General features: G+C 35.9%; 1 protein-coding gene across 2 annotated transcripts in view; it reads right to left on the bottom strand.

Moving 5' to 3' along the window:
- LOC108237360 (MAM domain-containing glycosylphosphatidylinositol anchor protein 1) overlaps positions 1–12,388 on the bottom strand; it is a 166,339-nt gene that overhangs the window by 46,023 nt on the left and 107,928 nt on the right. For both annotated transcript variants that reach the window (XM_037979938.1, XM_017418722.3), the window contains exons 6-7: positions 10,696–10,828; positions 2,645–2,914 (exon numbers count right to left, since the gene is read on the bottom strand). In XM_037979938.1, the coding sequence (XP_037835866.1) occupies positions 2,645–2,914; positions 10,696–10,828 (403 nt within the window). The remainder of the gene's footprint in view (positions 1–2,644; positions 2,915–10,695; positions 10,829–12,388) is intronic.

The raw sequence follows: 12,388 nt of genomic DNA, 5'->3' as shown, positions 1-12,388 counted from the left end.
ATGCATCTCTATGATTTATGGAATCTGTTTTGCTGGGCACGGCATTGCTCTTGTTAACCATAGCACCTTAATACATTGAGTTTATTTTCATTGCAAAATGGATTCTGACTTTATTTTAAAACCTCTTATTGTGCATTTCCTAACAGTGTCATCAATAGTACAAAAATGGAGTTTGAAAAGCCTGTTCATATAAAATAACAAGATAATAATGCACCTTATGTAGGTCATTACTACATATTTTTTCTTGTTTAGTTATGGTAATATGCTGTTTCACGCTTTGCACTTTAAAGCAATGGCAATGTGTCCTAATGCGGATTTGTTACATCTCAGTAATAGGTGATCTAAGCTTAACTAAGAAATTCTCCCACTTTAATAAAATTTGCTTATGCTTTAAAATATTTTTATTGAGGTCACCAGATGGTTCCTAACTTTTTCATGCTAGTGTTCAATGATAAACAAGCATGACTTGTATCCAACTACTGAAATTCAGTGCTGTGCTTATTTCATATTGACCACAATTTATTGGGTGATCAAATGCTGGGGTTCCACTTCAATGGGTTCCACTTCCTGTCTGAAAGTCTGAAAACCAAAGTTTTAATCACAACACCTGCTCTCACTTTCCATCCATCCATTTTCTTTACCCGCTTCTCCATTTTGGGTCACGGGGAGCTGGTGCCTATCCCCAGCAGTCCCTCATTTTCCATTCTATACATAAAAAAATTAAGCTAATAAATGTAAATTCCCTTTCATTTTTATGTAGCAAGTTTTCATTATTATTTTTGTCCAAAAAAAACCATGGATATTTTTTTAACTTTTATTAAAAAAAAAAAAACATTCAAATTAAAGTTGAAGAAAGGTGAGATAATAAAAATATACAGACACAGAAACATAGGTTTTCTTGATGTTTCTGAAAATATCTTGTAAACACAGAACCATTTCTCAAAGAAATGAGAACTAGGCCTGTATGTGGTGTTGTGGGTTCCTAAAAACACCATTTTCATGTGGATGCAAGGCTGAAACAATAAAATAAAAACTTTAGCGAATTCCCAAAACGCCTCCATGTGGACAGCCACTGAGGAAGCAAAACTGCAAATAAATGAATGGAATTGGATGGAAAAGGAGCATGAAGGCTAATACAGATGAGCATTGCAACACTGCGTGTGAGGCAAAAAGGAGGGGGTAGCATGACATAAAGGAACCAAAAGAAGAGAAGGAAATTGGAGACGAAAGAATGAGGGGAAAAATAGGAAGAAGCAAATTGTGAGGGAGGGTGAGACAAAAGGAGCCCGATACAGAATAAAATAACAGGGGGATGAGGAGGGGGGAAACAAAATCAAGGACAAAGAGTAACTCTCACACTGTCACATTTAATTTTCAGTTTCAAAGGCGGCGTTTTCCCAACTGATTTTCATGTTGAATACAAAACAGCTCTCTGTTTCTGCACTAACAAGAGAGACGGACAGTGAGGAAGGGAGAAGAGCTCGATAACAAGATACCCGAGCTGAGCTATAAGACAGTGACCATACGCTTTACATGGGCCCACAACTTCACGTGACCAGTGTGTGTAAGTGTGTGTATGTCGGTCTGAGTCACCAAGGGAAATATTTTGGGCATGAATGTATTCATACAGTCGTATTATATAGTTTTTATACAGCAGACAAAAAGAAAGTTTTTTTTTAATATAATTTAACTGATAAAAAAAATTCAAGTTAGTGAAGGTTTGGGTATAATATGAGGTTAGCGTGACACTTGGGGAAATAATTAATGTCATATAAAGCCATGGAAATACAACTATGTGGCTACATGAATATTTACATACACTTGTCTCCTTCCTGTCTGCAACCCTTCTTTGCAATGCAGTGCCTTTGATTCTATGGCTCTCTTTGGGGTTGTTTTACCTGTGCTGGTGTTCACGCCCATTAAGCTAACAAGAGAAACCCATTCAGCGTGCGTTCTCCACAGTATTAACTAACAGAAGAGACTGTCGCTAATTGCTTCCACTCCAGTCTAACTAATTGGAGTGAATAAAGATGATTAAAGGGGCTAAAAATAGCCAGAGGGAAGCGAGAGTGTAAGTTTTCTGCTTCAACGACAGGGAAATTACAAAAAGAGCAATACTTAACCCGTCTATTCTGACAAGATTCACATCAGCTCACTGTAATGATGGATTAACTGCTTACACACTCAGACTTTCTCATTAATAGAGCCCCAAATTACTGCCAGTCAAATGAACTTGCAGTGACTGAATAGTGTTTTTGCTGTTGTTACTCTATTTGTTTTTTTGTTTTGTTTTTTTTTTCAGTGAAGGAAGTTATTTCAGTCTGAAGCTTTTATTTCCAATTTTCAGATTTGTCAATAAGGAACATACATTGACCAATGTTTTTTTTTATGATTTTGGAGTTTAAATTTCTGTTTTACATGTAATATGTGTGAAAATTTATAAAAATGTCATCAGTGAAGTTTTTCTTTTTGGATGGGTATTTTTCTAAATTCATAACACCTAGTTTTAATAACTAACTCATAACAGCAACAACCCAGTTCTAGTTAAGACCAAAAACTCATGCCCATACAGTGTATCTATTTCTAGGCAGTCCACAGCATCCACATACACAGTCCCGGCCATGAACAGTCACACATTACTTACTCCTGACGACAAGATTGACATTTTTGCGAGCAGGGTTGCCCACATTGTTGACAGCTGTGCAGTTGTAGAATCCTGCATCTGCCGGTGTGACAGCACGCAGAATCAACGTGGCCCCCTTCACTTGGGCACTGAGAGGAAGAGGTCCGGGGTAACGTGACCATGTCACATTGGGCGCGGGGTAACCTGCAGTCACCTCACAGGTGATGAGCACATCCTGTCCCGGATCCACCACCACGGTGTCGTTGACTGACAGCCGGATCATTGGGGGAGCTGGGGAGAAGAGACAAACAAGAGGTAAGTACACATGCTCTCTGTGGTCACACAGAACAAAAAAAAAGAAAAGATGTTTTCTGCTTCAAAACTTTAAAAATGGTAGAACTTTCACATGGTAAAGACTTGCAGGATTAATGTATGTGCGCATAATATCAGCACCTTTAAAAGTGAGAACCTCACCTGCAAGTTCTACTTCATTTGCTATCTAATATTATTATAATTTACTGTCGATGTACTTACTGTACTGCAAAATCAAACCAAATCAATGACCCTTTTAATAATTTGAAACATGATTCTGTATTTTATCATGCAACAGGGCAATTTATGTATTTTTTTTCCTCACAAAGTGAGAAACTGTGACATGCAATGTGATAGTTTAAGATGTTGTAAAATTGAAACTATAGGTTGATTTTCTACATTTCTTTTCTGACACACTTCACACTAAGCAAATAAGGTATGCAGTAAGTCTTGCTTTTAGTAGCTAGTTGAATATAAGACAAATAAAAATTGGAAAATATACACATAAAATAATTAGGAAAAGGCTTGGAAAGTGGCAAAAAATTAAAAATAATAAAAGTAAAACTTTCCAGTAGGTGGTTGATGGGCTTTTGTCATGTTAAAAAATACATTTAATGTTTAGTTAAAGGTAAATTTGAGAACTACTCCATTACATATAGATAACAATTCTATTTGCAAGATTTTGTAATAGGTTTTTGCATATCTCGCCTCAGGGTATAAATGGGGTGAAAGAAGCATAACGTTGGCAGAAATGAGATTGTGACCAGAATGTCACCTGTGTAAATCCCTTGAGTGGCTGCACCATTTCTTCTCTCTTTTTTAACTGTAGAAAAGAAAGGTTTCTCTACACGACCCCCCACCCCCACCCCATCAGCTACAGTAATAATGGCACAGGGCAGGGCAGTCAAGACCCAGTTTCTCTTCAGAAGAGACTTCACTGGCTGTAAGTTATTAATCTGTGGTTGAAACGCTCACTGGTGAGTTTGTATTGTGGGTAGGCCTACTGTTTTCTAACAAGAACAACCCAGAAGAGAAAAGCGAGGTGATAGTTCTCAGTTTAACCTGATGATTTCAATGTGTTCAACAAACTTCACATCCCATTTTCTTCTTTTTTTTTTATTCAGGTTTTTAAAACAACACTCTTGGTGAAACGTTTAAAAACGTTTGGACACGGACAGTTTTGTTATGCTTCAGTATTTCTCAAAACATTTTCAATTTAAGCATTTTCACATCCAGTATTTTTTCTGCATACAATCAAACTACAGCTGCATGTTTTACAGATGATTGATTCATATCATCCAAACCAAACACAGTCAAAACATGTTTTGATGTTTTGACTTTAACCTGCAGTACAGAAATCCGAAGAAGATGGGAAAGACTAAAATAACATGTGGGTACTCAGTACATCACATGTTGCTGTCTGTTAACAGTTGGGCATACAGTATCTGACTGAGGAAACAAAGAACTGTCCTAACAAATAATATTACAATCAAAATAATAAGAATCTCTACAGACTCATAACAACTTAAGCCTAATTATATGTCTCATGCTTAAATAATGGAGAAACTGTTATGATCTCTTGCATGTAAGATGAGGAAAGTTCAGCTTCAGTGAAAGGCGGAGAGAACAGAGAAACAGGAAACAATTCATTTTTTCCACTAGACTTTACACGGTACATCCTTTCATCTAATCTGTTATTTTAACAACACTTATGATAATGAAAAGAGGTGCACCAAAGTAGTTTACATATGAATATTTCAACAAGTACAACTGTGCACACAAAGAGTGTGCAGGCACACAGACACAGCGGCAATGTTTAACGGGTGACTATGCAAAAACACTGACGCACTAATGGGACCTCTTTAGCTGAGTTCAGTAGTGATGGCTCCAGACCTGACAAGAAATTTCACTGGTGTAGCAGCTGCAATGAACGCACAAATAGCTCTGTCTACTCCCATTGTATCAAGTCACAACACTAGGAAAGCAAGCCTCTTTAGGACTTCGACACTTGCAGCTCCTACAGAAAGTGTTTCGCCTGAGTAATTCTCACTGTCTTTTTTATAATTGCAGTTTATTGAAGTGTCAAGACATGCATTTTGTTGTAAATAATTATAGCATTTATTCTAAGGTGGCACGTGTTACAGACAATCTGTATGTTTGTGGAGAATGGCAACAAGTACTTTCCCTCAAACCATACTTGAAATATAAAGTATTAAGACATACAAGATTGCCGATGAGTAAATATTGTCTCCAACTACCTTAGAGCGTCTCCATTTTCTGTGCTGGGGATTAATATCCAGTAGTTTAGGGACAAAACACTTATTAGTCAGCATTATTGATAAACTACCTTGGATGCAATAAGGCTTATGAAGCTGAAGTCTATCCCCTGAATTTTTTTAGCTACTTTGGTGGAGACAGAAAGACCCGTGCATCTCTACTTCAGTTAGGACTGCAAAGGTAAAACTGATCAAAGGAGTTTGGAAAATTGATGGAGTTCACATTCCACTGCATGAATAACTTCATGATTCTCTTTTTTAGTCCCCAACACTTTACATCATTTTTTCTGCAGACTATTAAATGCTCTAGAACAACCGAACAAATTGAAAAAGTAATATTTTTAAGAAGTGCAAACTTTACTGCAGATAAATTCTCTGGAAAGTAAAAAAAAAAAGTGAAGCAGGGAGGAGGAACTGAAGATTTGAGAATTACAGTTTATATTTCCTGGGGATGCGTGGGAGATGGAAACGGTGGGATCAGCCAGCGCTCTTCACAAAGTAATGGGATTTATGAGCAGCGCAGCGGTTTACAACCAGGTAACAAATGTCTCTCTCTTCCTCGCTCAGACTCTCTCACTTCCTTTCCTGTTTTCTCTCTGTCAGTTTGTCACCTGTATATATTTAATATCAGGGTTTTATTTTCTTTTATTGTTTTCCTATCTCAGTGCTTAAGTCTCATCCCTTCTTCCTCCTGCAGTTTTGTCACTACCTCTCACTTTGTGCTGCTGTGTCAGCCGTCTGACACATAACTGATCTATGAAGTAAAAACAGAGGGGGTCATTTTGTGGAGAACTCTTTTTGAATCCTTAAGTGTGGATCTGTAATCTTGCATGCAAGTTTATTTTCTGGCTGTACTATACGATGTTCCTTTATTTTGTTTGCTTGCGACTCTGTATTTTTGTTTAAGCCAAAGACAAGCGGCCATTCAAACAGAAACAGAGGCTTTTATGATTTATCTTCTACACTGACAGCACAAGAACCATTCTGTGCCTTAGACGGGGTGATAATGACTCTCAGCCTTTTTTCTTTGTTGTTGTTATTTTTGTCAAAACAGCATATGCAAACATAAATGTGAAGTTGAAAAGCTTCAAGAAAAGGAAGAGAAAATGCATGAAAATCTGTAAGTACAAAAACAAAATGATATTTTTTTAAAAAAAAGTGCTGTCTACTTGATCAAAATTCATCCAAAGTTTTAAGATGTGTTTTAAAACAGCAAATGTCAAAGTTGGAAAGGTGAATGGCTGAAATGCGAGTGAGTAAAACTAAGTGTTTAAATCAACCTTTTCTTGGTTTAAAAGATGTTAAAAATGTCCATTTTGCCTTCTTTTCCTTACATAACCTCTCCCATTTATAAATGATGGCTTTACATAAAACTGTCATTACACTGATGGAGCATGATGTCCTTCCAGAGGTTTTAACTGTACTAAAGATCATTACAGATTACCAACTGTTCTTCATTTTCTCAAGAGAGATTCATGTGAAACAGGATTTGCTACCTACTGATCTCATCATATACTGAATGTGTGTACAACTGCAATATTACTGAAACATATACTTTTGTAAGAGTTTTAATAAATAATAATCAACCAGCCCATATTTTATCCTCACTAGCAATGAAATCGACTAACAGGTTGCCAACAGGTTTAAACACAACACACACTGTGTGAATCGTTTTTGTCCAACATATTTACCACTGACAGTTTTTAGAAATAAAACTATTTGTGGCATTTTCTGTGATTAATTCTTTGCTCCATTTATGTCAACAGAAGAAAGAGGGAAGAAAAATATCTGTTTCAAATTTAATACCTCTAATGACAACTGGGACTGTTTGTTAGAATTTCCAAAGCTTGTCAAAGACACAGCCCTTAGAAAACACCAGAAAGTCTCTGATGTGTATTGATTCTAAATTATTTAACAAAACATTACAGTTTGGCTATGCTGAGGAAAAAGACTATATATATGTTTAGCATTTCTGCATTTTAATGTGGTGGAGCCATATTCACAACAATTCACAGTAACACATATTTATACAATATGTTCTAATATGACCTAAAATGTCGATGTAACTGACTGTTGGGCACATTTTGTTTCAGATTATTGATTTCCTTTGCACCCTCCTACAGATAAACCACATGCATTTGTCATGGTTTTTTTTAAATGTGATCTCATGTAGAAAACCATCTGACCACGTGAGATCACATAAACGTGTTCCAAAATATTCCATAATCAGATCGAAACCATGTGCAAAACATAACATGCATTGCACAGTTTGAGTTTTGGCGTCAGGAATCTCAAACATTCGATTCAAGAATTAACCAATTTGGATTAATGTTGTATAAAACAAGTTACACCTTTAAATAAGCTGCATTTCATGAGTCTAATTTAAACATTTATTTGATGTTTTATTTACTTTTTAATTTAACTTGTCTATTCATACCATTCAACTCCTTCCCTTTTTTGTACTTCCTACAATAAATAACATGACAAGCGCCACAGATTTTTTTTCCCTGATCCCTTTTCATGAGGGGCAAAGAAAGAGGATTTTGTCAGTGACAGGAGTTACTAGAAGGCAGAAATCCAAAACTCAAAACTCTGGTTGGGATTATGATATAAAAGTCAATCAGTCTCTTTGTCTGAGTGCAGTGAATCAGACACAGTTATCAGATCAGACTAATGTAAGCAACGAGGGATGCCACAGGAAAAAAAAGGAAAGTGCTCTGAACATCACAATTTGCTAAATAGAAATATTTTAAGTTGCAAAAATTAAAACAATTGAACAAACTTGTTTTCTTGCTCTGTTTTTCTGTTCATGTCATTTTAAAAATCTGAGCCTAAGTATTATTTGAGATCACATTATGTTTATTGGAGAAATATTTTTGTGCTTCTTGTTTATTTGTTTAATCTTGTTTTTTATGGGTTTTTTTGTTGTCATTTGTTTTGCTTTGTCTTTTCCACAATCTTTTACTCTCCAAAGGCCTTTAAAAAAAAAAACTGGCTGACTTTTTTATTCACTTTCAATCCAGTTCTAGTGCCAAACTGTTTTCAGAAGAAAGTTCATATTCTGTGTTTTGCCATTTTCATCCTTTAGTAATTTAAACATAAACAGAAAATGTATAAACCGGACTACAAAACAAAATTTGCCTTAAACTACAGTTCCTTCTCATCTTTACTCCAGCTGTCTACCTCACATTAGTTCTGTCTCTGTGGTCTGCAGAGCTTATACACAACCACTTGTCTCTTTTTTTTTGTCTTACACAAACTTTCAGGCGGTGGCCCTGTCCAAGTAGCAGAGACAAACACACACACTCTAAGCAGAGTTTTTCCATCACTCTTTGAGGATGTGAGGTCCAGACAGATTGGTTGTTTTGCCAAGTCCCTTAGCCCCGATGCTGGGCAGACGGTTATTGTTGTGGCTGCTGTGTGTGTGTGTGTGGGTGTCTTTGAGCCTGTGTTGACTGCACTGTCGGGATACGATTGATCTCAGCTGCAGGAGCCCAAAAGGAGAGGTGAGGAATGCTGCGGCTCCAAGAGTGAAAAATACCTATTACACACAATGTAAGCCTTAAGATCTGTTAAAAACTGTTTCCTTTCCTACCTGTTGATTTTACAACTGACCAGTTTTATTGACTGATAAACAAAAACAATGCATGACATTTCATATATTAAAGCTGAAGCATCGGTTGCTTCAGCTTGAAACCATTGTTCTCTACTTAAAAGGATAGTTCAGATTTTTAAAAGTGGAGTTCTGTGGAAAGGTTTTGGCCATTTAATATCTTACCTCGATAGATCTTTAAATGATTGGAAAAACTGAGTTTAATTCTGACCACACTGGTGAGTTAATGACTAATCTAATGCTAATCAAGCACTTTGAACTGCCTTGTTGCTGAAAAGTGTAAGTAAGAAACGTGGTATCTTATCTCACTGAGATCCTATTGTTAACCCTTTCCAGTACAGAATACTGCACCTGAACAATTTGTTTTAGTCATGGAAAGTTGTTCACATGAAAAATAGTTATTGTTGTATGTGAGTAACAAGAAGATTGACATACCATAGCAGACCTTAAGTACTTTAAGCAAATTGTGTTTTTAGCTCAACTACATTTCTGTATCTTGGTCACTATCAGTGACTTGGTGCTTAAATGCTTCACTTTTTTCTGTTGTTGAAATAAATGATCTGCATGTTTAAACTATAAAGCCTTAGAGGTGTTAGTTGGCAGATTGTGTTACCTTTGATCAAAGCTAAGGCAGGCTGGTTGCTGCTGTTGAAAAAAAAGTGCAGTAGAGCTTTTCATCTAAAGAAAAATAGCAAAACGAAAAAAATAGAAAAAAAAAGGCATTGCCTAAAACGTCAAACTATTGCTTAAAGGGAATATTAATCTTTAATTTTCATAGCAAGTTTGGAAGGTAAGTTTGGCATGTGAGGCTGCATTTCTAGCTAGGAGCGTCTTCTCAATAAATTCAATCATTACAAGTTTACTTGTTTCACATTTGCTGTGCTCATTTTTACAGGCTTTTTGACCATGAAAAAGACAGGATTATGAGGAGAAGCCCTGAACAGTCTAAATATTGTCTCATGGCTATTGAGCATGTATCCACAAACTCTGCATTTATGATTCAAAAGAAGCTTGATTCATTAAAAATCACAAGGACCCCACTTACTGCACTTAAATGATTGAATACAACTGACAATGGGCTACATAAAAATACTTTAAAGAACATAATTATCTAAGAGTTTTTACTGATGTACATTTGCGCTCACTGGTATTTAGAAAATGAGATTAGAAAAAGAGAAGAAAGAAAGGAAAATACAAAGTAAAAAAAATAAAAAAAATTGAAATACAGTGAAAGCATAGGTTTTTCCCTTGTGGTGTATCAGTCTGACCGTAACAAACCTGACAGGGCTGTCAACGGCAACAATGTTGTCGTAAGTAACAGAGTTGCTGGGCGGTGGCGTGTAGATGGACAGAGCGGCGCAGAGAGAATTGGAGATAACAGGGAGCGTGACAACTGAATTACAGCTGACGGCCCTGAGATGAGCTCTCAGCAACAGAAAAACTAGACAGACAGACAACATGGCACGCAGGGAGGCAGGCAGAAGATGGAGACACTGAAAGGAAATTTTATTGAAGAGTCAAAAGCCAGAGGAAGAAAAATGCACAGACAGAAAAGAAGGCAGAACGATAGAAATATACAGAAGAAAGTGAGAAGATGAGACAATCCTCGAGTAAAAAGGGGAAAACACTTTACAAAGAGAGAAAGAGACAGAGAGTGGGATCTTCCTGAGCTAAAACACTGCAAGCATGCAGAGAAAAGTCAGATGGAGTATCAAAGAATAAAAAAGAGTGAATAAATCAAAGCCAGAGATTCAATAGAAAAGGAAAAAAAAAAAAAAAACCTTGGCTGTGTGAAAGCATGTATGTCTGTGGCATTTCAAGTATTTGTCTTTGTATAACTTAAAAAAATAAAATTGCATCAAAATACTTACATGTGGCATTTGTGAGCATAAATTTGACCGACTTGTCTTCAATGTTACACACATTACGGACAGACACCTGGCAGGTGTAATCAGCAAAATCCTTGGGTCTCAGGTTTTTTAGTTTCAGCACCTTGGTTTCACCCTAGATGGGACAAGCAACACACACAATATGCACTAAAAATACAGTTTTTTCACATATTTACTATACAATTATTCGTCTAAAACCAAAACTTTATTTCAAATATGTTTTGTCACCACACTTATAAAGAATGTTACACTGATAACACAATATTGACGTTTTCAAATAGAGTTAATACCTTGTTTGAAACACTTATTTTTGATCAACTGCAGTGTGGTAAGCAGGGTCAAATACAGACTCATATACACAACTCAAAATCATGAATTTGTGTGTTTTAAAAGCCTTGATAATCACCTAAATCGCTATCAATCCACATTTGGACTTACTGTAGATGGATGATATCTTTCAAAAGGCTTCTGCATGGGACCATTAGGACAAATATTCTGAATGTCAATGTAAAAATGAAAACTAAGTCTATTTATCCTCATTCTGTTGTTAAATTCATCTTCTTTACCATCTTAACCGCTATCTCTGTATCCATCATGTAGACACAGCCTACAGTCTACACACACTCTCAAACACACACAAAAAAGAAACAACTTTTCAGCATTGTTGTATTTTTTTATCTTTTATTTCTCTTTTAGATCAACACATTGTGTCAGTAGGCAATGAGTTAAGAGTCTTTTAGGCAGCCTGGGGAAGGGATCTGCTGAATGCTTGATTGAACTTCATTGGGTGGCTGACTGATGTTTTGATAAACAGAATAAAAGGGAGCAGCAAGCTAATGCAAACCTTGCCTGTAGATTAGTCTTGGAAATCTTTGTTTTTCTGTTTGGCTTGTTGTTAACCTAAAGCTGGAATTCATGGACAGCTTTATGTTACACTACAGTGATTAGTTAAATCATAAAACATTTTATTGTTCAGTCTGCACACATGCAATGTGAATTATTAGTTAAAAATGCCTGAAAGAAGAGGAAACTTAATGCTTTAAAAAACAAAGACTATTACTGCAACACGATGAATAAAGACATGCAAGATGTACTTGGATAACCACAAAAGAAGATGCATTTTCCTTGTTTAGTTGTCTATTCATTTATTGTATAGCCTATACTAATTTTTTTGTAATAATAGGCAACTTGTTTACAAAAGTGTTTCCAGATGAGGACTAATTGCTTTCAAATCTTAAAATTATGAGGCATTAAAAATAGATCTGGAGTTGCTGGAGAATATATTTTCACAAAACAAATAAAAACCCAGACAAGACCACTAAGTCTCATATGAAATACAATTTTAACTTTCAAACTGGTAAATGATTAAACATAATTTTTTTTGTTTGTTTTATTTAGTACCCTTGCAAAATAATACATAAAACTGTATGAAATGCCTTATAATGACCAAGTGCATAGCTGAACTGCCAAAGACTACAACATCTCATATCTCATAGTTTACTTTAACCTTAAAGATGTGATTTCACAAGATAAGTAATTGTATAAAAGTAATGTTATGGATATTTTAAGTCTTAATATACCACTTATTTTAGACTGTAGCCTTGTGAAGATGGTTTCAGCCTATGGGGGGTGGATAACAGCAGGAAGTGTGTGCACACCTGGCAGTGTGTCTATA

The sequence above is a fragment of the Kryptolebias marmoratus genome, linkage group LG15 (genome assembly GCF_001649575.2).
Source record: "Kryptolebias marmoratus isolate JLee-2015 linkage group LG15, ASM164957v2, whole genome shotgun sequence".
NCBI classification, from domain to species: Eukaryota; Metazoa; Chordata; class Actinopteri; order Cyprinodontiformes; family Rivulidae; genus Kryptolebias; species Kryptolebias marmoratus.
Note: the sequence above shows the minus strand (reverse complement) of the source record. Positions and strands in the feature narration are given on the sequence as shown.